Source organism: Grus americana, chromosome 3 (genome assembly GCF_028858705.1).
Source record: "Grus americana isolate bGruAme1 chromosome 3, bGruAme1.mat, whole genome shotgun sequence".
Taxonomy (NCBI): Eukaryota; Metazoa; Chordata; class Aves; order Gruiformes; family Gruidae; genus Grus; species Grus americana.
Genome location: NC_072854.1, coordinates 59,978,500 through 60,004,900, shown reverse-complemented (window position 1 = coordinate 60,004,900; position 26,401 = coordinate 59,978,500). Strand labels below are relative to the sequence as shown.

The 26,401-nt window shown below is 40.4% G+C and overlaps 1 protein-coding gene across 11 annotated transcripts in view; it reads left to right on the top strand.

The window, feature by feature from the left end:
- PTPRK (protein tyrosine phosphatase receptor type K) overlaps positions 1–26,401 on the top strand; it is a 416,921-nt gene that overhangs the window by 81,718 nt on the left and 308,802 nt on the right. For all 11 annotated transcript variants that reach the window (XM_054820467.1, XM_054820471.1, XM_054820468.1 and 8 more), the window contains exon 2: positions 7,970–8,092. In XM_054820467.1, coding sequence (XP_054676442.1) covers positions 7,970–8,092 — 123 coding nt within the window. The remainder of the gene's footprint in view (positions 1–7,969; positions 8,093–26,401) is intronic.

The following is a 26,401-nucleotide window of genomic DNA, read 5'->3' as shown; positions in this document are numbered from 1 at the left end:
TGGGGGCCATTACATCTGAAATCTATTATATGTTGGTCTGCAGGTCTTTCTCTAAATTGGAGTGCTTGGCTGTTTCCTTGGGTATAGAAATCTTCACCGTGTTTTCAAAATATTCTTTCTAACCTTCCTTTCATGAGAATATTGCTGGATTGCATGGAAAGATATGCCAGATATTAAAACGCTTATGACTATTTTCTTACTATAAAATGAGAAACTAGAGCAGCAACTGCACTTCTGATACAAAAGGATTAGGCTTTTAGTTTAGCAGTGCCTGCATGTGAAGATATATTTTTGATCTCAGTATTGCACGTTACCTCTCTCATTCATGTGCTGGAGTTCTGTGATTCACCGCTAGCTTAATTCTTCATGTACCTTGATGTTGTTTCTTGAAAGATTTCTTCTGAGAGGTTCTTGTCATCCTCCTGTGACTCTTGATTTATACCGCGACTGAACTCTTCAATCATCTCTCCACCTTCTTGGACTTATCTCCTTCTGTGGCTTCAGAAATGACCTTTTCTAATAGCTTCTGTCATTTTTGATATCAGAGCTTTTTCCATTTCCTTATGTATAATTTGATCGTCCTTTTTACATGACCATTTAAAATTTTATGTATAGTCTTAAGCTCACCTCCACCTAGGAAGTCCTCAGCTTTTGTGTTGGCCATATTCCTTTTCAGCTCTTTGTCCCCCGTTCCTTGAGCTCCTTTTATAGTTTAGTCTGTATAACTTACACACTCTTCCCTCATTTCCTCATTTGTTTGACATCTGCACTGATGCTGTGGTAACTTGTGATCATTTGTTGTCCTCAAATGAGACTCCTGTTTAGTTTTGAATGGTTGCTCCTACTGTCCAGCTGGAAACTCTCGCTTTCATCTGTTGAGCAAAATGTCAATACCTGATAGCAAAAGAGATGGTTTTTAGAACAAACTTTAAATAACCTGGTTTTTTCCCTGTCACCTTGTTTTATGGTTAAACTGTCAAAGTTGCAATAGGATGGCTAGTGTAGTTGTTAATGCCTGCGTTTGTGGTTGAATTACTGGTGTGATTAGTAGAGATAAAAGTTTAGCTATAAACTTTTTTCTTCCAAGTCCTTGTCTCAGCTTTTTTTTTTTTTTTTTGTTGGAGAGTAGGTTTCAAAATAACCCAGCACTCTGAATCTATAGAAAATTTTGTGATTTAATGTAATGGTTGTAGGGCTGTCTTCATTCAGCACTCCTACTGAGTTTAATCGCATTCTTATCCATTAACTTTTAACAGCATATTGTGAGAACATTTAGGAGAAATGCCAGAGACTGTGATATCTACATAAGATTTTCTATAAATAAGCACTAACAGTGTCTTGGAAAAAGGTGTTTTCAGAAGCAGGATTGTATGACCACATATCCATAAATAATCAAAGTGATTAATTTCATTTTGGAGCTCTCAATTGTGTCCTTGAAGTAATAGAATTTTCTTGCTGGTGTTGTAGTTACTATTGGTATAGTCATGAAAATATTTATTAATCTCAAGTACATGGTTCCACGCCTCACCCCCCCAGTTATTTGTATTCAAATGGTGTAACTCCTTGTCACCAGTGCAATTGGTCAGAAGTCTGCTCAGTGCACCGGAGGAATACTAAAGCTTGCAGCCTGTGAGCTGAAATACGAAATAGCTTTGGTGTTTTCTGGATGTTGACACTGGCGTATTAATGAAGATCTGTTCATAATTTCATGAAACTCTTGAATCTCTTTGTGGTTTCAGAAATATTTTGTCAACTGAAATGGAAGTTGTCTTGGTAGCTTCAGTTTATAATAAAGTGATCCGCATATGCGGGGCTGTTTGCTCTCTGTTGCCTTGGCCATGCCAAGGAAGGGTGAGAAAAACACGAAAAAGACATTAAACAACTGTGATTCCTCACAGCTACCTGTTGTCACCTCTCTAGTAAAAAACAGAAAACCTCCCTTTCCCTGGAGAACAGGAGGAAATTTAAAGACACTTTTGTTTAGATTAGATTTTGCTTAGTTTGGAAACTGAAGGACAAACAGTGTAATAGAGACTAATCTTCTCACCCCTTCGTTTCATCTTTCCTTTTTCCGTCCTGTTCACTGCTGGTAAAGCATGGAAAGGCTTCCTGTTGCCTGTCAATATGAAGCTTTTTTGAAATGGGATATGAAGAAGCTTTTTTCCAGGCCTGGTATAGAGGAAAGGAAACAAATTTAATAGAAAAAAATCTAATAAATGGCATGGCCAAGTAGACCACATCTAGTTGGGAATCTCCATGCTTTCCCAAAATTTGGGATTAGGATAAATGCTGGCATTAATTGCGAGATCTTTCCCTGAAAGTTACAGGAAAGGATTGTCCACATGAGGCTTCCTGCATTCTTGGTAACTTGTACCTAAAAGTTTTTTCAAGTTCCCATCTTTCCTTTCTAAAATAAGCTGTGTTTTATTAATAAGGAATATGGAAGACAGATAGAAAATGAAAACCAAATATACATAGATCAGACTTGATTATGACCTGTTCACCTGCCTTTTTTTTAAATGGTACTACTTGATGGCTATTGAGGGGTGGGATTGGTTTTTAATGTGAAGGTGATTTATGGCATGCAGTGATTTAGGAGTGTTTTTGTCTACTTCCTTTACTGAAAATTTTACATTTATAGGGATATTTAGATTATTTGACTGTTCTAACAGCACTAACAAAAGCCCTACGATGAAAATAAACTAACGCTAACTTAGGAACAATCGGCCATATTTCCTATTGAGCTGTTGGTGTTTACACTCCATTGGTGCTTTTGGATGAGACGTGGAGTTCCGTGTTCAAGTTAATAAGCTAAGAGAATGATTAAAACATACTGATAGTGAGAACAAGGCTAGAAATTTTTTAAAAAGTGTTCGCAGGTAATTGAGTTTACTTGGCTTTCATTGCTCTTAACTATAATCAGTTGTGTTTTGCGTAATGAATTCTAGTACTACAAAATAAGATACTGCTACAAAGAAGATAAATATTCTTAGTATTTAGTATGACTTCTCCCTGTAGTGAAGGAGAATCTGTCATTTTCCTTGAGTGTTGCTGTTTTCATGGGTTTTGGGTTTTTTTAATTAAATAGTGCCTCTGACCTGCCTTTTTAGATACCATAGGTTAATTAAGGTTATTTCAGAGTTACTTTTTAGTAGGTAATACTGAACATAAGCATTTTAACATAAGTCATTAAAATTTATTCTCAAACTGCATTAACAGCAATTCATAGTATATTCCTAATAGGTGTCTGAATGCTCTGCAATCAATGTGTTTTAAAATGCTTGTAACAGAAATAACACAGTGCCTTTAGAAGATGAAAACATCCTGTGCTTTGAGGCATGCTGTGATAGAAACAGGTAAATTAATGTGGTAGGTGGGCGATTTTAAAAGCAGAACCTGTTCCTGGATATATGACTGACAAGAGTTCTGGTGTAGCACCTTTATACTCTTCAGGCTTTGAATTCACCAATCAATGTGAGCAGAAAAATTAAACTTTTACAGGACTTTTACCTGACATCCCAGATAAACATAATTTTATACTGAGTTCTTACCGTGGAGCTATCTACTTTGATAGATTTAAAGCTAGTTACAGCGGGTGGTGGAGAAAAATAAAAGCATGCTGTTGAATAAAAGGAGCGGATTGTTCCAACTAGTCATTTGAGCTGGATGAGAAAAGAATATTTCATTCCTGGTGTGACACTTTGGTACATGTGAGCCCCAAAGAAACCATTGGTAACCGAGCCCTGTGTAAGGGAAAAGGTGAGATGTGAAAGTTTGTTGTGACTGTAGTACCAACTCTCATGCTAGAATTTTTTTTTTTTCCCTCCTGTATTGGTGATCTGCTTGTTCTTAGTGGATGAATTTCTGGGCTTATAACCAGCTCCTTAAAATTGAGTAGCATGAAACTTAAGATGTTACTAGCGTATTTTGCATTTTGCACAACGCCAGTAGTAGTCAGATGCAAGACCAAATCTTGGAAATAAACTGTAAAGTTGTGTTCTTTCGACTGTTTGTCTATACATGCCATTCCATGGCTGAAAAAAATCGTTTGCGATGCTGATAGGTTATAGAAATAGGTAGTGAAGAACAGTTCTGAAGTCAATTTGTTTCAGAAACCTACTGAGATACTCCAACTTCCTTTCTCTGTACACCTGCCCCAAATCCAGAAGATGCAGTTTTCTTTCATTGCTTTCCCTTATTAGTTTCTGAAACCTACTGCCAGATTTTGGTGAGAACGTACTTGGGAGTTCTAGCGGATAGATATTGCTATTATAGGAGACTTTAAAAAAAGTGCCTTGTTCCTTTGGTTGCATATAGTTTGTTACACTAATTTTTTTCTTTATTTTTAATTCTGTAGAAAGTGTTCCATAAGACAAAGAAATATATTCTTTGTTTGGATTTAGAAAAGTGAATGTCAGCCATTCCTTCTCCTACCTCTGATGCTGAAGGTCATCATTTTTTGTAAAGATGGTATAAATGTGTGTTATTCTTCATCAACTAGTTTTATCAATAGGTATTTAATTTTATTGCAATTTAGTAGTTTTCTGAACATTTTGAATTGGTTTTTTTACTGTCGCTTTTCTGTGTGTATTTTAAAGGGCATTGGAGTTGTTAAGGTCTAATTAAATATGAAAACTGACATATGGAATATTAGGTGATATGTGGGAATAGTTTCTCTTATCCAGAAGTCAGTAGATCTCCAGTGTAGCATCCCTATAATGCCATTCATCCTAAGTGTTATGGGTATCTTAAATTTAATGTAATATTGGTGTGCAACTGACTGTTTCTATTCGAAGTAATGTAAGTGATGTGATCTCTAGGGAGTGTAGCGAGAACACTGAATTTGTTAGATAAAGATGATTAGTTCAGAATCCGAATTGGTTTTCCTTTCTGTCCTGAGCTGATGGAGCTGGAGGCCACCGTAAAGTTGTAGTGGTCATCCACTTATCAGTGGGAGTTACTGTCACCTGCTTCTCTTAGTCTTAAGCTTATTTAGCACCCAGTTACCAAAATAGCACACAGGCAGTTGACTGTTAGAGAAGGAGAGATCCAAATTTGCTCGTGTTTTAAGTCGTAAGGAGCAGTCTGTGGGGGGTTTAAAAAGCTTAGTCTGTCACATCGTGTTATACTGGGTAAATCACTACAGCATTGGCTTTTACTTTACTTGCCTTGAAATGTCACGATATGTTGGTAAGAGGAGGTGGCGTCCTCCATGAGAGGAAGCTGTTGGTTTAGGGACTGGTTACAGGGTGGATTTTGTAGTGGGTTGATAATCTGTCCTGATAAACTTTGTTCACGCGCATGCGATAAATGGACGCTTGCTTGTGCTGTGGATGGGGAGCCGTGACGTGCTGTGCACAAGGAGGTTTGGATTGCTTGCTGTGTTTTCACAGGCGCGTTGTTATTGCTAATCAGAACCCTGATAACTAAAATTAATAGTGGGCACAAAGACGAGCAATTAAGGACATTCATCTTCCAAATGAGTCTACAAGATTCATTGGTAGTTTAAATTTATATACTGAGGGCACTTAAACCATTAAAAAGGGTAATGGGTGCCCTGCAGGCATGTTCTTCAAAGCCATATGTCATTTTGGTGCTGGGACAGCAGACGGTGGTAACTTCCCTTTAAGGGAAACTGCTATTCATTTATCAATTAAATGTCGAAGGAAATGTACATTTTTGCTGTAGAGCGATCGTAGCAGTATATTGTAAGTTAAATCAAACCTCAAGGTTTATGTTCTAAGCCTTTCTGGCTTTATCATGATAGATGTTAATTAGAAAAGTCTCTCGGTAGTAACAGGACATTGGAGTTGGGACTTTTAAAGGCATAAATGTTTCTTTGACGCACAAATATTTTTCTTCTTGTGCCTTGAAGTCTTTGACAGCGACACTGATGTAGTAACCACCTTAGTACAGAGTATGAAATGTTGGGGCTGCTGTGTTGTTGTTGATGCTGTGCTTATGTCGTCACAGGGTAGCATTTGAGAAGGTTTTGCTAACATGGAGCTGAATATGAAGTTGTAAGGTTTTATGGTACAAGGATTTAGTGGAATTTTTGCTACAGTGTAGAGTTTTCTTTCTCTCCTGGTGGTGTCCTTGCCAGCCAAAACACTGGTTAACAAGTGGTTCTGGGAGGACCTGGGAATGAGAATCTGGCAATGGTTTTTGGCAAAGCAGAATTAGCTGAAACTTGTTTCTGTCACTTATTCAAAATGACAAATACTTCTGCAGAACTGTGGAAATTATTTGAGTTATCTCTAATTGCAGATAAAACATCGTCTCAGTTTGGGACACCGTCTAGATTTGCTGATGTAATGTAGTAAAAGGGACTTCCATTTCCCCAAATATGAACACTGTTTTTATAAACTCTCTGCCTGTTATGTGACATTTGAATACTCCATTTTGGGCAGGTAAAAATATTTTTATCTTCCGTTTGGCGACATACATGCCCATTCCTCCTTTCCTTATTCTCTCCCTGTCCTGTTTCCAGGCCATGTATGTCTTGTCCAGAGGGCAGAAATGAGCACAGGCTCACGAGTTCTTCACGGTCCTCAATCTCCCCTTTCCCACCCCCAGCCTGTTCTCCTCCGGGGCGTAGAGTGGGCTGGCGAGAGCCTGGCAGGCATGGAGGGCGTTCGCTGTTGATGCAGTGGTGGTGACTCATCTTATGGTGACATTAGAAGTTACCATAATAAGGGGTTTTTGTTTGTTCTCGGCTCTCTCACTACTTGTCCCATGTTTTGTATTAGGAAAGTCAGAAAATGAAGTCAACATAAATGCTCCTGTTGTTTGAGAGGTGTCATCTTAACAGGAGGAGTTTTTGCTCTAATGGCAGTTGTTGATTGGATTGATGTGCCCTAACTACTGAGGGCAGGGAGAAGAGGATACAAGAAAGATCTCCCCTGATTTCCACGAGTTGTTTAAAATCTAATTCTTGAGTTGTCATCGAACTTCCTTTCTGAATTAAAAAATGCTGCCTAAATAAAGATGAAGGCACTCTGTTTTCTTTTTCACTCTATCCTGGTCTTGCCTTTTATTTTTGAGCAGGAGGAGCAAACTTGAGGACTGTGTGCCATGAATGGAGATAACAGATGCTGCAGAGTTGTATGTGCGACATCTGTATTTTCTTGTGTTTATGCTCTGTTTTTTCTTCAACCAGGCTCTTTTGATTCCTTTGTTTCTTCTTTCTCAAACCTTGATCTGTTTCCATGATCATCATGTTTTCTTCTCTCTTTTTCCCAGCCTACATAATTGTCTTGAGTGAAGAATTTAATAAAAACTTACTTGAATGAGACAGGGCAGACATTATTGTGTTACACAGGAATTTTTGGTTTTTTTTTTCTCTCCATCTTTTACATTCATCCCCTTCTTTCTCCCTGTTACTTCTCCTCACAACTTTTGTTGTAAGGTTTTCATATCCATTGTTTGCATGACCCTGAAAAAGCACCTTTAATTTGCGTTCTGTTATGCTAGATTGATTTAATAAAGCAAGATTATCCAATTCATTCTGCAGTAATTATTTAATTTCTAAGTAATTTTAATGATTTTGTCGGACTGTTTTTGTTTTGGGCACAGTATTTATCCTCGTTGTCGGTGTCAGTGCATTGGAGTTGTTGATTTACACCCTTAGTTTTTGAGCATGGTCCATTATTTTCTGTTTCCCTCTTGGTTTAGGTAGTGTGTTGCTTTTTGTCACGGCAATGCTGGGCCAGGTTTCACTTGGGCTGAGTGACTCAGCCTGTGATCTCCTGCTCTGATGGAAATTGGTTGTGTGAAGCAGAGACGTTTTAAAAAGGAGAACACTGATGGATGAGCTGCTTGTGGGTTTTAGCTTTGCACAGGCAAGCCTGTGAACCGTGCCACAGGCTGTGTGGGCTCCGTGGTTGTGGTGTGCCTGGGAGGAACACCTCTGCTTGACTCTTGGAAGAGCTCTGCTTTTAAATAAACTAATAACAAGTTTCTTCCATAGGGGGATGTACGTTCGATGATGGTCCTGGACCCTGTGACTACCACCAAGACTTGTACGATGACTTCGACTGGGTACATGTCAGTGCTCAAGAGCCTCACTATTTGCCACCTGAGATGCCTCAAGGTGAGAAACCCTACAGATCCTGAAAGGTTAAGTTTCTCTATTAAGAAACTCAGAGCCTCACTGAGTATGGCGTCAAGGTCATACTCTGTGATCTCCACTATAACCTTGATAACAGAGGTAATAAAAATAATAAATACAACAATATTGATAACTGACAAACCTTCTTAAATCAAGTCCACCTTTAAAGTTGGGGGGCATAGGGAAGGGAGAAGGTAAGTGATAACTTCTTTATTCTGTTGACTTGCAGTGAAATTCTGTGTCTTAAATGACAGCTAATGTATTGATTGAATTATTTGGGTATGCATTAGAAAAAATGGTGAAAAAAAAGGATACATGCAAAAACCCATGCACTGATTCCTTCCCTCCCCTCCCTGCAACTGCTCGTCATCTGAAGGTAATCAGAAAAGCTTTGATTTATGGAAATATTGCTGTTGTTAATTACTATTTAGGACAGGTAATGAATAACTGAAGAGGTACAGCCTATATGACCTTGCCTGCTCACCTTTGATGAACAGCTTAATCGGCGCTTCCCAGACAGCATGATATGCTGAGAAAATGAAAGCATTTGAAATTCAGCTACATTTTCCAATTAATAGTACATTAAGTAATTAATCATGCAGAGGAGGAAAAAAGGTCATGGCTATTTTATTTGTATCTAAAAGGTTTTGTGAAGCGAGGTACATGTGGAGAAGGAGTGGGAAATGTTACCACACAGAAGTAACCTAACCTTTGCACCATTCCTTCCCCTGCTTTTTATATATTGTTGTGGATTATTAATGGTGGTTAGTGTATGTAATTTTACTTCTTAACTGCTAACTAGCTGGGTTCACCCTGCTTTGGAGTCACTGATATGAGCAGCTGTTACCATGCCCCATATCTTACAAAATAGGTTAATTAAGCAAGATCCACACTTTATTTAATGGACTGCTTGGTGCTTCAAGTTTGCGTATGGAAGAGGAAATTTAAGCCCTGCCTTTCATGATGGTCTTGTATTAACAAATTCGGAACAGTATCTCCCCTAAGACGGCCAAAATTAGTTACTTTTCAGTTTGCGTTTTTCAGTCTACGTGGTTTGTTAAACTGGTTGGAAGTATTTTAATTGTGATGGAAGCACCATTTTGTAAAAAACTTGGTATTCGCATACCTCGGGCACATCTTATATAGGAAGAACAGCAATTTCAGGAATTGTATTTTGAATGAATATAAATTACAAGATAGCTGCTTCTTGCTTCATAGCTGTCATCCATCCTTAGGCAGTTTTCGGAGTTAAATGGCACAGTGCTCTCTGACTTTGGCACCTGATTTCTGTTCAGTTCTGCTACAGACCTTTTTCCTCTGAGTGTATCACATGGGCTTTTCTGGAGGAAGTTCTTTTTTTCCACATCTGTATGTGTAATTGTGGCTGCTCAATAAAATCTAACAGAATAAAGGAATGTTTCAGAGATAGTCCAAAACAGATACAGAAGAACCTCTGATTATTATTTCTTCCTTTGGTTAGAATTCTAGTCTTCTTGGACCACTGTTGCAAAGTTTGATGTTTGGTAACTGAGATCCAGACTAAAAGTGAGTAGTCTTGTCTCATGAGCTGCCCTTAAGAAGTTCACAATCTTCAGACTCTGAAGATCTATGCTATATCTAAATACTTAAGCTCTTTTGTGTTTGAAATAGCACAATTCTAAATTAAGTCTAAGAATGCAACACAGTTCTGAAACGAGCACTGAATTCCTCTGGTGGGTCTGCAGGAAGTGGAGCAGCAAGAGGTTCAAAAAAAAAAGCAGAAGGGAAATAACCGTGTGCAGTCATCTGCCATGCAGTTTTTTAACATTGCTGACCCTGCCTGATTGCTGTAGAAACTGTAGGTTAGAAAGCAGTCCACTGCTCATGAAGAAGTAATCCAAGTAGAATAAGATGTGGTAATGAAGGTATAGGTACAATTAAACTACTGCTGTTTTCACTTTAAAAAATGCTGGGTTTTCTAACCTTCTTCCCTGTAGAAGCCAGAGATCTCCTAGGGACCAGAGTCAGCCCACGTTTTCCTGCTCAGTCAGAGAATGAGAGGAGAGAAGGGGTACCCGGAAAAGCTCAGCAGTGCAGAAGATGAAGTGCTAGGGTAGGGACTGTTTTCTCTCCATCTCTTCTTCTCAGGCTCTATAATCCTTCAGGTAGGTGCGAAGCTCCTTAATGCACGTATAGCGCACGTCCTCTCTGTGGACACCCTTTGTAGTGTTTCGAGCCCTTGTCTCTTGCATCTCTCTGGAATCCAACAGAATGCCCTGGCCTCGGCCTTAGTAAGGGGAATATGTATTCCAGTACAGCTTAGTCTCAGAAGGAGCAATGTTTTAGCAGTATGTTAAAAAGATAATACCCTTAACGCTGAGTATGTGGTTTTCAGGGCTCTACCTTTACCAGATTAACCCAGAACCATTGTAGTCATAAAGGATTATACTCAATTTTCAAATGTCAATTTTTAGTTGTCAGTAGCTTCAGAAAATTTTACTAAAAAAGAAAGAGAAAAGGACACGTAAAAATAGGAAAAGGGAAAAATTGGACAATTGAGTTCATGTTTTACTTTTGATTCAAGGGAGGGGTTTAACTCAATGTTGTGCTTTGGAGAAGAATATATCTTGGGAGATTTCAGACCTAATGGCATGTGCTTTGGAGTGCTGTGAAAGTGTGAAAACTTGTCCTAATGGAAAGCATTCTGCAGGTATAGCAATAGTAAACACTGTTGGTAAGGCACGTGTAATTACCTCTGAGAAATTAATGTAACTTCAGAATTTTTTTTACACTGACCTACATTGTATTTCTCAAATTATGAGCAAAGGCAAAAGCCACTTATCTGCTGTTATGGGAAAAATAAATGCAGTACATAATGATTAATTTTGAAATAAAGTGAACACTTAGAGCAGGTGCTTGTGTACAGCTTTAAATACCAACTTGTAAATTGTTTGAACTGCAGCTTACATGATAAAACCTTTGGATTACTTATTAAAACCTTGGAAAACACCTGATGTCCAACCTCAGGTTTCTAAGAGCATATAAAAGCATCTGTGCTAGATCAAACTAAAGGTCTGCTGGTTTTGAGAGCAGCCATTAGCAGTTGCCTAGGGAAGAGTGCAGAGGTGGGACAAGTGAGTGGTGATCATGCCCTGAATGCTCTCCCAGTTTCCAGCTCTTCAGCATTTAGAAATTTCCTCGATTAGAAACGCTCTTTATTTGTGATGTTCTGGATGAATTCATGTTTTTTCCCCTGACAGCCTTCTCTTATTGTCTGTGGGCTCCTTGAGGACTTCTGGTGTCTGCTGTGTGCTATAAGAGTGCCAGCATTTGCTACAAATCATGAGAATCGCAGCTCTTTTTACTTGTTTTGAACTTGCATGTGATTTCCATTTGATACGCGTTGGCCTCCTGTACCGCAGCAGGAAGTGAGCAAAGCCAGTTCCTAATCACCTTCTCCAAACCATTCAGGCCTTTAAAATACTTTTAAAATAAAATATGCACCCTTTTCCTGACATCATCCTAGGTTGAATGGCCCAAGACTATTGAGCTGTTCCTTATGTAGAAATGATTCCACAGCTGTGGATTTGCGTTTTGTGTGAGGCAAGATTGGTAACCAAGTGTTATATTTATGTAGACATGGTGACAAAAATGAAGTAAAAATATTTACCTGTTGATCTTTGTACCTCTGAAGAAAAACATCTTCTACATGTTGAACCAAACCCTTTAGACCATTCATTATGTTTTCACGTGTATGATTTTTATACATGATACCACACAAGATAGAAATTAGAGAATGCTATTAAGATGAAATCCAATTTTGGCTATGGATTTTTTCCAGTTATTTTAGGGGACTATTCATTATGTGTGGATAACTTTGTTTTGCAGAAGACTTAAATAATAGTGCTTTCTTATATCACTGGGGATGTGCAAAGGGGTGGTTTTATCCATATTAATAATACATTTACTGATGTTTTTACCCTTAGATAGAGAAGATAGTTTATTTACCCTGTTTGGTTTGCCTGTTAAAAGCAGCATTATTCTGAGGCTGTGCAGGGTCAGGGCATGAGAGCCTGTAATGGGCTGTGTGATGGGGAGCCACTTAATGGAGGGCTTTTTAAATGTAAGGGCTATTATCCTCCTACATACAAATGCAATTTGAAGAATGTCTAAATTATAGTGGACAATAGTGGTGTACTGAGATGGACATCTTGTTTCCGATCTCTCAGATGGATAATGTGCCCAGATTGGATGTGTGCTAATTTTTTTGAATTGGTTTTCTAGAAATCTGAGGAAAATAAATTAACAGTACTGGGGGGAGTCCTTAGTCACGCTTGTCATCTATCATGAATGAAGGAGAACAGATCAAACATCTAAAGATGTTCCTTAGTAGAGTGTGTTTCACAAATGCAAAGTTTATTTATTTTTTTTTTTACAGTGAAGAGTATTGCACAAATTACATTTGACCTCACATGTTTCCCCATTTTAAAGAATAAAACTAAATTCACTACTGTTCGGGGAAAAAAAAAAAAGGAAAAGAAACAGTCAGGAACAGTAAAACATTGCATATTCTGGGTTAGCCTGACGTTGTGGGGTTCCTGGTGGAAGATGGCACAGTTATTTCAGAGTGGAGAACACAGATGATGAAAGCCAATGGAGATGGGAGGAAGTATGTTGGCAAGTAATGTTAGGCCACGCTTTCACAGTCATTTCTTTTATACGGGTTTTAGGCAGAATGTCGTTCCCAGAGGCATTCTTATGTTGCTGCCTCCTCCCAGTTGCTCTGATGCGCATGTGGTTGTGTAGTAAGTCAAGTCAGAGAACTGGTGTGGATTAAACATAATAACCCGGGGAGGGGGGTGGAAGTATGCAGCATGGGTCAGTTCCTTGACCTAGTTCACTGTGCAGCTGTAAAAAGAGTTGTTGTGCTGGTGCAGCTGATGAGGGCCATGGGAGCTGGTGGCGTGGGTGGGTACAGGGGCTGTATAAACCTCTGGGGCACCTGAAAGAAATATGAAAATGACACCCTTAGATTTGCATGCAACTTTAATTTTTCTGTACAGATAGCGTTGAATATTTGTTGTGATCTGGAAGGTCAGTTGTGCACTATTTAAGTTCTGCCTTGTACAGAAAGGAAATAGCTTTTATGTCACCTGCGTGACCCAAAATGAATTTCAGCACAGGACCAACATAAGTGTTTATGAAGTGTATAAATGAGAGAGGGGAGCCAAAAGGTCATGAAATTTGTATTTTAATATGGATTTCATATGAATGTGGCTCAGGAAGGAAAGCTGTAATGTAGAGGTCATATAGATGAGACTTGGCCTTTTACTTCACTTAAACCTGAATTTTTCTCCTGTAGAACTGAAACCACCAACCCATGAATAAATTTAAATATTATGTGGATGTGAATGGGTACAATCAGACAAAAGTTAACCGGGAAGCAGTGTGTGGTGAAATCTGGGTGTTTCTTGAGGCTTTGGAAAGACAAGTAGCAGGAAAACCCTCACCATGACCTGGGTTACTGGGCTCTTCTGCAGAGGTGGAGATGCTGCTCCTCACATGATACACCAACTTGCTGTTTTGCACTGCAGAAGGGTGAACTTCAGGCAGAATACTTTCTGGGTCTCTTATTTTAATAGACTAACAAGGTCCACTGAGCAGCTGAAGAACTGACTTCAAGGTTTTGCTGCTGTATGGCTCACGTTGCCAGTATAAAGATCAGAGAAACTAAGCAGAAGGGAATTTATTGACCAGTCCATGGATTGGCAAATGCAATTCAGGAAGGTAGTGGTTTTGAAGTTTGATCACTGAAAGCGTATCTGGGTCGTTACATTATGAAATAAATTGTAAAAGTTTGGATCTGCGTTTGGGGCTGCTAAAAAATTCTGGTTGCCTCTCCTCCTTTTATGTTTCTTTATGTGATTGGATGGATATGTTTTATTTAAGGTGACTGAAAGGATTTTTTTGTCTGTCTTACAGACTTCAGTCTTCATACGCTCCTTGGCACCAGTGTTGACTGATACTTGTTTCCTGTTTAAGTTGTCAATATACTACAGAGCTGAATTTATTTGAAGTACCTCCTTGATCAGGAAAACATATTTTACTGCTTTTCTTATTCAGGAAGCCTCGGGTTTAGTTTCTTGTCTGTATTATTTGTTAGTAGTATCTTTAACAGAAAGAAGCCTACCTCATTAGTGCAGTGCAATTAATGTCTATCTAAAGAACACCTGTAAACATCCTGATCCTATTTGGCTCACTCAGTACAGTGCATTAATCAATCTATTGACCAATTCCAAGGGTTCCCTGTTCTTAAGCACACTTCACTTGGTATGAAGTGAACTTGGCTTGGTATAAAGTGAAGAGAGGAAGGGTGCAGGGAAGGCTTTGTATAGATAATGCACAGTGTAGCAGTGCTTTTGTGCATTTAGCTAAGCCACTTTTTTTAATCAGGAAACCTAGGCATGGGGTTAGGAAAAGTAAGGTTTTTGTAGTAGCAGAAACGACTTTCACATATGAGTAACATCTATGTGTTGGTTTTTTCATTCGTTGATACACAGATGGATTTATTCTGTTTCCTCTGGGTAGTGAAACACAGAACATTTAAAAAAAGATTACTTGCTGTATTTGCACAAAATATACTTCACCTTCAAGACCAGCTGCTACACTTGTTTATGTAGTGATATTTGGTTGGTTGTGCTTTTTGTTTCTCTTTAAAGTTATAATATTATTTTATTCAGTCATAGCGCTTCCATGCGATACAGATTTCCAAAAAGCTCATTAGTTCTTTAATAGTTTGTCTTTTTACTTGTTTGTATGTGTCGAATGAGTGTACTTTACTGGGATTTATTAAGTTTTAGAAAATCTGCCAGATTGTTATTTTGAGTATAGCGCAACCAAACTCCAGTGGAAGCTGTATAAAATGCTGCCTTCTGAGAAACTGTTCCTTCTCTTTCTTCGTTTCTCCTTTTTTTCCTACTTCAGTATTTGAAGCATATTAGTTTTTATTTCTCTGAATCTGGAGTAATAAATTAAAGCAAGGTGAGAAATGTTTGCTACAGATAGATTTCCAAAGTAGTAGGTTAAACTTTGCCATGCTGGTACCAAAATTACTAAAGTTACCATGTGCCTGTGCTATGACAGCATTCATGATAGTATTCTTGCTCATGATGCAGCCTTCTATTGCGCGGTGCAGCTTTCCAGCTTCTGCTGTCTGTATCACAAGAAGTTCGAATGGTGTTGGCCAGCACTGTCTGGAGGGGAGAAATGGCCGGTTCTTGTCAACTCTTAGCGGTGTTAGTCAGGAGTCTGGTGGCAAGTTGGAAGTGTTTCATCACTTGTATGAAGTCAGCTGCTGCTTGGGGAACTGTGAATGTCAGTAAGAGGCATTACCTGAAGCTGCTATTTTGGTAGCATTGTGAAGGGCGAACAAAAAGCAAAATGGTGCTGTGCTAGCCTTTCAGAGTTGTGGGGAAAACAGGGTTTGAATAGCACCTTGGTAGCTTGGAAGGTGTTCCAGATTATTTGAGGTATTTAGTGTTCAGAGCGTGCAAGGCTGGAAGCCTGAAGCCCAGCTGAGGAATAGCACTTGTTTGATTTCCCACCACTTCCCTGCATGGAGAGGAGCAAGCCAGCCCTGCTTTTGAGTACTCTATCTGCCTGTTGTGCCATTGTCCTACCATCTTTTTCTGTCTCAGCCTGCTTGTATTTTTTTTTTCTTGTGATGATAACAGTAGTTTGCCTGGCCTTCAAATTTTCTGGCTATCATGGAGTGAAGCAGAAGGCCAGACCTGAGCTAACGTACTGCTGCTTCTCACATGGCTTCGTTTGGCTCAGAGCATGGGCACAGCTCGCTCGCTCCTGCCCACAGACCGTGGCATGGCGTCAGCACATCGGGTGATTTTCGTACCCTCTGTTTGGCACCCTGTGGCTGGACCCTTTCACAGAAAAGATGAAAAGCAGACAACTACTGTATGTGAACTTAGTTTATGTTTACATGGCTGCTTCAGTTTGCTGTAAATGTATGTGCCCCTCTTCCCCCCTTTCCCCCCCCTCTTCCCTCCACATGTTTCTGGCTGCTCTTATTCTTCAGCTTTGACATTTCTGTAGGTTGACCTGACTGGAAACCTTACTGCTCTGCATTCCACTCCCACTCACCTGTATGCAATTTTTAGCAATCCGATGAATGCCAGATTCAAGCAACAATATAACTACAGGCTGTCCTGTAGGAGATGGAGAAGAAGTCAGGTTAGAAGCAGAGGAAAAAAGTAAAATAATTTTACTACTTAGAAGAGGGAAAATAAAAATAGAGCCTGGGAACTATTTGGGGGAGGGAGTGAAGGAAAACCACTGTTTGTTCAGACAAGATGGACAAAAGCCCTGTGATAGAATGAGTAATGTACAGTGGTTGCTAATGCAGATTATTATTTCTGAAGCACTAAGCTTCAGAAATACCGTGTATTTCTGTGGTTAAGGTGCTGTGGTGACCTTTTGTGCATGGGTACATCATGATCTGAGATCTCCCCTTCCCCGTGCTAACTTCTCACTTTTGTCACATCAGAGACGAAGGCTCTTAGTAGCGGAAGTGAAGCTGGGAGATACCTTGAATTCACTGCATGGTAAGGGCATTCACAATCCCACTTTAATACAGGACCTGTTACGTGAGCGGAAACTAATATCTGAATTACCTATGTATATGTAACCTGAGCAATGACAACCCCAACAACAGAAGAAGCAATGCGTGTAAAAACAAACAAAACCCCTTAAAGTAAGATGAGGTGAAATTCTGTAAGCCACATAATCGCAAGAAAACAAAGGGAAGTGATACTTTCCTCTACATGTTTTCATGTACAGTGCCTGAAATTTTCCTGTCTGCTTATTGATTTCTGAGCTCTAACCCTTTTGCTGTTCAGTAGGTAATTTATGTTCCATTGTTGTGCTTTCGCTGCAAGTCCGTGCTGAGGCAGCAATCAGTGATGTCTGTTAATAGTGACTAAAGCTGCAGTAATAATAAAACTATATTATTTTATAGAACAGATTTTGAATCAACTGAGAAGATTCAAACTTTTTTCATAGGTTGTGGTGAAGTGATGAAACAACTGCATTCAGAAAACAGTAAGATTTTTAATTTGGGCATTTCTATTATTGTACAGATACTTGTTCAAATTGCTGTTATCAACCTAATTATGATCAGTAAGGCTTATTTCATCTCTTTCTTCCCCCCTCCATCTTTGCTAGGACTATTTTGTTCCCTTTCCCACCTTTATATACAGATACTTTGAAAAGGCAAATCTGTTATATTGGGGGTCACACAAACCTCATTTCCGAGTCTGTAGGCTGTGAAGAGGCAATTGCTTAGGTGGATATATTAGAGAAGGAGCAGGTTTATGTCAGGTATGAGAACAGATTCAGTTGTGTTGCTTTGCCTCGTATGTGATGTTTGTGGTTGTTTCTGAATCTGGCTTAATTATTAGCATGGGTGATATTGCTGCCACAGATACACTGGCATCCAAAGCTGTCTTCCTTTCTTCCCATCTCCTCCTGGACTTGAAAGCGTAACCTCCTTTAAATATGTTTTATTGTAAAATTTAGAATATTATTGAGAAAATAAACCCATGAAGAACATGACCCGCTAGAAAAAAAAACATTACTTCTAAAATGCAGTGCATTTTTTCATTCCAAAATGTGTTGCTTCTGTCCAAAGGTGGGTGGATTTTAATCAGTTTTAAACTATGGTTAAAATTAGCAAGCAAGAAAACTTGAATTAAATCATACATTTTTAACTTTGATTTGCATTTTACACAGTGTCTATTTTGGTAATTTTTTCCCCCCTTTCCCCTCCCTCTTAAAGGACTCTTGTTTCCTTCAAAAAGCCGTTCACCAGAGCTGTCAGCCCCGTCACAGGCTCAGATGGCCTAGCTATCAAAAAGTTACGTGGTCCTCTGGTGAAAGCGATGTCTGTGTTTTATAATACTTGGTAAGAAGTTGAGTTTTCCTGGAGGTGTTTGGAACCCCAAACTCCTCCTTTTCTGAGGAGGTACAAGCGGGAGCACGTGTCGTAGGGAAGGCCAGTGCTTACATCTATCCAAAGGAGATGATGAGTGTGTGTGGTTCGGGAAAGGATATACACCTCTTCCCATCCCGTTTTCAGTTCGTATACTTGCAGTGTGGTTTTGGTTTACTCCCACTTCCCTACAAGAGCTTGAGCCCTTTTCATTATCGACATAGCGTACAGGCTGGTTTCTTCAGGGCCTGTTGCTGGAGCAAGCTGTTGAGCTTCTTCTGAGAAGAGACCTGGGTCTAGATGCTGAGAACTTTGGATATATAGGTAGTGGCCACGTTGCCTCAAGTTTTACAGCTTCCCAAATGGGTCAGTCTTCTAAAATACTGTTGCAGCTGTGCTTGTGTCCCAAAGTGTCCCTTCATGTCCTGCAGTTTTTGATGCGTGTGCTGCGCCTGAGGCATTATGCTATAAATACGTAGTCTTGGGTAGATGCAGAATGTCCCTTTTACTATTTCTGAAGAAAAAATGTCATGTGGACAGGGATTGTCAGCAGGGCTCCAGAGGAGAGGTGGGCCAGGTATGATGAGGTGTAGGTTCATACCTGGCTCACACCTGTCTTCTCCAGAGGATGATGAACCTGGCCTGCATGGACAAAGCCAGCTGTCACCAGTTAGCTTGGAAGCCAAGGCTCATTCCCCCTGCCATCCACAACAGTAGGACAGACACAGTGATACTCTACTGAGGTCAAGTTATCAAAGTATAAGCGGAAAGAACAGAGGTTCCTGGCAGGTCTTGAAATAGATTGCTTGTAGCAGAGTCTGTGCATTAGTGCAAAAGTATACAGAAGACAAATATCCTACCAGACAGCAATGAAAATGCCAGTCTACTTTTTCACTGAACGTTTTACACCTGTCCTACCAGACTTGGAAAAAAAACCCCTGCCTGGTATCAGGACCCTACTTTGTCTGGAGAGGTATGATTAAGTAGTACTCTGGGCTAATAAAAGCACAAAGGCAGGATTCCTTTCCTTTTTTCTGTTTGTTTTGGTGCACTTTTGGTTTTGATCTGTGCTTCAAGAAGGGAAGATGCATTTAGCTCTTACTTTATTTCAGAGGAAATAGCTTTTAAAGTTCTCGGTCTATTCTACAGCATAAAATCATAACTTCAGGAAAAAAATGGATAAAAGTGCAGAACTTAGAGGTACACGTACACTGTACAGTGCTGGAGTATCCAGAGATATTGCAGCTAGCCTTGTCTTCCTGAGGTAGGAGAGATGGCCCTGCTCTCCACCTGTTACTGAGTCAGCTTGGTTGTATGCTGCACTGGGGCAGCTATACTGGTTCAGGGACGTGTGTATTGCACAGCGCTGGGAAGACGTGCTCGTGTTCATGCATCTACTATATTGTGGAACCACGTATGCACCAAAATGGTCATTACCAAGGGATTCGTGAGTACTTTGTCATCGCTTCTGTATTTTGCAGCATAAAAGAAAAAACACAAAAAAAGCCAAATAAAAACTTCCTTCTCTTCTTTTGTCTTTCTGAAGAGCAGCTGTCAGGATATAACAGCTGTTTACTCTATTTTGGATCAAACCATTTTTAACTCCCTTGAGGAAGAAAACCTAGCCATGTATAAACACGAGTCAGACATAATGTACTATTTTAGAGAAAGTCAACAAATAGTATGAACTAAACATTTCTCTTAACTAATTCCCATGAATCGAGTGATCAGCGAGCACGTGGCATTCAAACAGAAGAAGCTGTTGTTAAGTTTTCCTCTTTGGTATAGCTGACATCTGCTAACCCAGCCTTTACCTTCCATCGGCTTCTCCCACTGTGTGCATGTTTGTGCCAAGCTTATGGATCGCTTTAGATCTCCGAACTTGTGGACTTTCTTAAAATAAATAAAGAAAACGTGCAGCTGAGTGACTTCTGCAGTGCCAGTAGCGAGTGTCCCTTGTCCAGGCAGTAGAGATGGCTTCCCATGCTCTTTGTGCCTATTGGTTACAGTGACTTGGGAGCAGGTTGCTTTGGCTCCAGATTTTGTAGGTGGACTCTTATAATTTTCCTCCTGACTGACAGTAACAGTTCTGCTTTCTAATTAGACTGCAGGTGCAGGTAGATATTAAGCCAATATAAGTTTCCAATTAGGCTGCAGCTTCACAGGTCACAGTGAGCCAGACTAATACCTTACTGTTGAGTAAAGGGATTATTCTGCTCGTCTTTACTCCCTCTCCTTCCTTGCATCGTGCTTCAGCTAGCTTCTCTAGCTGAGAGCTGATGTAACTCATTATCTTGGAGAAAATGTTGTTGTTGTTTTTCTGGGTTCAGCTGGCTTAGTGAATCAGGTTGACTCATGGAAAGGTCTGACAAGCATCGGAGCCAGCAGCACAAGGGCATGAAGGAGCTGGAAGGAGGAGAGGCATACAAACAAGAGGAGAGGCAGGCAGGGAGTTGTTAGGTCATCACCTGTAAGCTGTAAACAGCAGCTTGTGTTTTGAGTTTCGTGATAAATATAATCTAATTTCCACCTTGTCTGCCCCGAGTTTTTTGTTGCATGGTCCTGCCAATGCCCTTGTATTGGATCTTGTGTGAAACTACGAGATGAGTCCGTTCATCTTGTGAGTCAGACAATGGAGATACGCATTTGTGTGTAAGTGCCCTCCCTCTCCAAATGTGGAGAACCATGTAAGTAGCTTCTTTGGAGGTTTCAGTCAGGTATATAGCCCAGACCTTTTGAGTGTATTGCTAGCACATTGTTGCAAAACATTCTCCACTGGACTTCGTGAAGTGTGTAAGGAAGATGAGGTTATCACCAATGAAAAAGTGATGGTTACTTAGGAGCAAGTGACTGCACAAAGAGAACTGCTGCATCAAGCAAATGCAGCATACTCAATAGAAAGGTTGGTGTACCATAGCTTAAAGCACTCATGGGCAAAAGCGTACAAGGAACTTTTTAGACAAAAAAAGAATCAGATTATTTCCTCTAGAATAAATAAATTTTGCAATCTGATCAGCTGACCTAGTATGAAAAGAAAAAAACTCCTTAAAATTACCATTTAAATTTACTTACATTTGTATAAAATTCATGTTACTCCTAATATACACAATTTAATTTACATATATAATTTATATAAAATTATATTATTGTAATATTCATGTAGAATTTATAGATTTTGATTAAAGAGGGTGAAAGCAGCAAAGCTAAAAAACAGTAGATAGCTTATGGGTAAGAATCAGAGGATAAATCAGCACAGGTGATACTGTAGTGAGTGTTTGCTACAGCCTATCAAGAGCAAGAGGTAGATGAAGTGCTCTTTATGCAGCTGGTGAAAGCCTCAATCGCAGACTCTGAGAAGTGCTACCTTCACAAACAAGGAAGAACTATTGGAGTGTGGTTGAGGGCAGCCTCAGCTGAAATGGCCATGAGAGTTGAGTTTAAGATCCTGAGGGGAGTCACCAAGACAAACAGCAGAATTACAGCCTTGGACTTTTGAAGAGCAGATTTTGACCTATTCAGGGACTTGCTTGGCAGGATCCCATTGGGACGTACCCTGAAGGGCAAAGGGACCCAGGAGAGCTGGTTGATCAAGGACAGTCTCGAAGCACAGGAATGGACTGTTGCTTTGTGTGAAGAGTTGAGCAAGCATGGCAGAAAGCCATTATAGATGAACATGGTGATCCTGACTGAATCAAAGCACAAAAAGAGAGTGCACAGGAACAGGCTACGAGGGAAGATATGGAGACGCTGCCTGCTTATGTAGGGATGGAGTCAGAAAATCCAAAGCTCATCTGGAGCTGAAGCTAACAAGGGAGGTGGAGGACAACAGGAAAGGTTTCTTCCGTAAGTATGCTGGCAGCAGGTGGGAGGCTAGGGAAGGTGTGGGCCCATTGCTCAGTGAGATTGAGGACCTAGTGACAACGCAAAAGTTGGATGTACTTGATGCTGCCTTTGCCTCAGTTTTCATGGGTAAGGCTTATCCCCAAACCTGGCAGAGTCCGTGGGAGTGAGGCCGCACCTGCAGGAGATGAGGACAGACTTAGGGATCACTTGACCACTTGGACACGCACAAGTCTGTGCAATGCATCCAAGAGCTGGCTGATGTTGTTGTGAGGCTGCTCTTTGTTATCTTCAAAAGGTCATGGCAGTCAGGGGATGCTTCTCAGGACTGGAAAAAGGTATTATCACACCTGTCCTTGAGTTGGATGAGAAAAAGGATACAGGGAACTACAAACTGTTCTGCAGCCTTTCCCTGGGAAGATGATGGAGCAGATCATTATAAAAACAGTTTCCAAACACATGAAGGGCAAGAAAGGGGTTGGTGGGAGTAGCTAACATGGGTTTGAAAAGGGGAAATCATACCTGATCAGCCTTTCTGTGATATGAGGTGGACAAGGGTGTCATATACCTTGGCTTTAGCTAGGCCTTTGACAGAGTCTCTCATGGTTTACTTCTCACTGAAGTGGTGAGATACGGGCTCTGCAGGTGGATGATGAGTGGAAAATTGGCTGGACTCCCAGACTCAAAGTTGTAATCAGGGGTGCAAAGTCCTGCTGGTGGTCAGTTTAATGTCTTCAGTATGCTGGAGGGCAGGGCTGTGCTCAGAGGGTCATGGACAGGTTGCAGAAATGAGCTGACAGGAACTTCATGAAGTTTTCACAAAGGGAGATGGACAGTCCCAGCCCTGGGGAGGAACAGCAGCCTCATGCACCAGCACGTGTTGGGGTGAGCTAGCTGGAAGGCAGCTTTGCAGAACCTGGGAGTCCTAGCGGACCATGAGCCAGCAATGCATCTTTGCAACAGAGCTGGCTAATGACCTCTTGGGCTGCAGCAGGCAGCAGGAGATCCTTCCCCCCGCTCAGCACTGGTAAAGACACATCTGGAGTGCTGTGTCTGTCTGGTTCTGGGCTCCCCGGTAGGACAGAGGTGTGGACATACTGGAATGAGTCTAGCAAAGGGCTACCAAGCTGGTAGGAGACTGGAGCACAGGACATCTGAGGAGAGGCTGAGAGAGCTGGGCCTGTTCAGCCTGGAGAAGAGAAGGCTCAGGGGAGAGACCTTGCTTGTTGTCTAGAAGTGCCTGATCGGAAGATAGGGAAAAGGTGGAGCCATACTCTTTTCTCACGGTGGTAGGATGAGGGGCAGTGGATGCAAGCTGGAATATGGGAAGTTCTGGTTAGATAATAAGAAATATGTTTTTACCATCAGAGTGGTCAAATACTGGAGCAGGTATCTGGAGAAGGGTGTGAGATCTTCATCCTTGGAGGTGTTAAAGACCTGATAGGCTTGCTATGTACTTCAGCCTGATTTGAGCAGTGTGCTGGACTGGAATGATCTCCAAAGGTCCCTTCCAACCTGAACCGCTCTGTGACTCCATGAAAGCAGGTATTTGAGGATGCTGATTAACAATGAATACAAATCAATGATCAGAAAATTAAGATAATGAAAATTAAACAGGGAAAATAGACTAATGAGTTGAACAAAATAGAAGGAAAATGCCTCAAATCAGCATTAGGCACTGGTAGTACAGATCTGAGCGAGTTGAGAGTTCTGCTCAGGAACAGGCAGGGTGCAGTATTCCTTACTCAGGTAATAACGTCCTTTCTTCTCCCACTGGTAATTGGGATATTAGATGGCAACTGCTGAAAAATAAATACATGCTAAATCTGTAGGACAGTATAATTAGCACACAGGACTCCTTGAATCAAACCCTTGATTCAAGACTTTTCCAAGCCACTGGTACTAATTTTTTAAGATGAGCTAGATTTTATTTTTTTTTAAAGACTATCAATTATTACATGTTTTTGTGCTTTTCTCTTTTAAATCTGATTGTGAGCTTGTTGATGTGATGTTGTCGTTGTATGAGCTAGGATTTTTTTGAAGACTAGAAATGAAGCAAAACTTTGGTACCATTTAAAATAATCCGTTTGGTAGGCAGTTGATATGATATTGTCAGCAGAGCAGTATCATGGGATGAATGAGGCTTAAAAGTGGTAGCATAAGTAGATTTTTGGGGGTTCTTTTTTTTGTTGTTTTTTTTTTTTTTTAATGAAGGTAGTGTTTTATTCACAGAGTATTCTTTGTTTTGGTGCCTGTGTTCACTCAGCCATTTATGACTAGATGTATTTGTGGGACTGTGGCTTGAAAAGCAATGACTTTAAAGATCTCGGGGGTCACAGGCAGTCTTGCAGCCGCGTATGGATGTAAGTACAGTTGGAGTAGAAATTGTTCGTGGGCAGATGTAATTGCGTCTGCAGTGAGCGTTTGCCCTTGTGATATTGTCCATTTCAAAACCAGATGCTGACAAAAGGGAAAGAACAGAGAACTGAGCAGTGAGCAAGGTTAAGGATTCAGAAAGTGCCTCTTGGTGAGACTGAAGAGTGACGGTCTCTTCAGTCAATCTGAAAGAAATTTCAGCTCTTGTGAGGATGGCCAGAAAGTGGCTGCATGAGGAAAAGGTTTAATTGGTGATAGCTGTTTAATCCAGCCAACAAAGACATTGTAGTATCTAGTGACTGTAAGCAGAAGCGATAGAAATTCTCCTCAGCCCTATTTTAAACATTTCTTTCCCCAGTGAGGGAAGTTAACATTAAAATGATTTTGGTTAGTTTAGATTTTTTTGTTGCTTGTTTTGTCACTTTTTAGTTTTCAGTGACTGTAATTGGCCTACTTCAGATCTTGTTTTTGTAACTTGTTTACGTATTTATTAGTTTCCACGTGTGCAATCCAAAAACAACTATCTGTTCAGTCAGAAGCGGAGAAGTGATTGCATGGATGTGCACTGTGAAGGTGCAAAATGAGTAATGAGCTGGAATGCAAAACCCTGAAGGCAGCTAGGCCTATCCTTTTCTATCTTGGGGAGAATTTATTTTATTTAGTTTCCAGGAAGCTGCTTGGTGGAAAGATTTAGTTATTTATTTTTATATATTCAGAGTGTGGTAGCATCTTAAAGTCTGTACCAGGGAAGCCCCAAACTTTCAGATTTGCAAGTTGGGAAATTGTGGTGTGGCCAAGAGTTCAGCACCATCGCCCAAGGCCAGGATCACTCCTGACCAGCCCGGTACTCCTCCACTCTGCCAATCTGTCCCTCCCATCTCCTAAAGCCAACCTCCCCCTCTGTATTCCTTCCCCACTTCACTGAGATGGGTTCCTTTTGCTCCAAGCCTCATTCAGGTTTGAGATCTCAGGGGATGACCCCACCTGCTCAGTCACATGCTCCAGCCCGCAGGTCCCGGGAGTGGAGTCGGGACCTAATGCTACAGCTGTGGTCACTTCTTGAAACCATGTATAGCTTGAAACCGTATATCGCTTCAGCCTCTCTTTCTCCTTGGTGCAATGTAGCTGGCCATTACAGGCGCGATCCCCAGATGTGGGAGGTTGCAGCAGTGCTGGAGACACATGCATGCTTCCTTGAGGGACCTGCAATATTTATATGTTGTTAAATATTATTCATATAGTATCTATATATTTAAGGTATGCTTTGATAAGATTTTGATCAAGACATATCATATGAAAGTGCTTATTGAACTATATGAAGCTGCTCAAGCAGCACTGCTAGCTGCTTGGATCTGGACCTTCATGTACAATAGAGAGCCTGTTTTAGAAGTAGTACTATTTTGCAGTTTCAACCTTTTTAAGATAGAGGAGCAAAAGGACTTTTCTTTCCCATCGTGACAGCAGTGGCAGGTGTGTATTTTGGTGAGCAGGGCTTTGTTAAGCCAGGGGTTTGACCGGATCCTTCGTGTAGGCATCCCAGTGTCAGCTAATGCATTACAAGAAAGCAAGTGAAAATTGCACTCTGGGGTTAGTGAGGATTGTAATTTTTCCGTGAATAAGTCAGAATAGTAGCTTTGGGGGGACAGCAACATGTTGTCACCATACAGCATTCAGTGTTTTCTGCTTAATGTGAGCAACAAATAGCAGTAGCATTAAGAGGGAAGCAGTACTTGTACACATCTTTGCTAAGTGTTTCGTATTGACTTCTGAAAAGGCAACTGGGAAGAATCTTTGCTGCTTTTTTTTGACGTGTGCTGACTGTTACTGGATTGCTTGGAGACTTTAGCTGACTTTCCTGCTGGGAGAAACTTTCAAATATATTTGACTTAAATAGATGAACACTTATCTTCCATGTGCTTTGATAGCTCCTCTTAACAAGTTTCCTGTTAACAAAGATATTTGCATTTAAATGTTTGTCTCTTGCATCCCATCTGCTCCATCTCTTTAATCCTTAACTGAAATCCTAATTATGATAGCAGTTATGATTGTTCCCCAAGTGAAATGTGGTATCAGTCATATAGGATCTAACATCA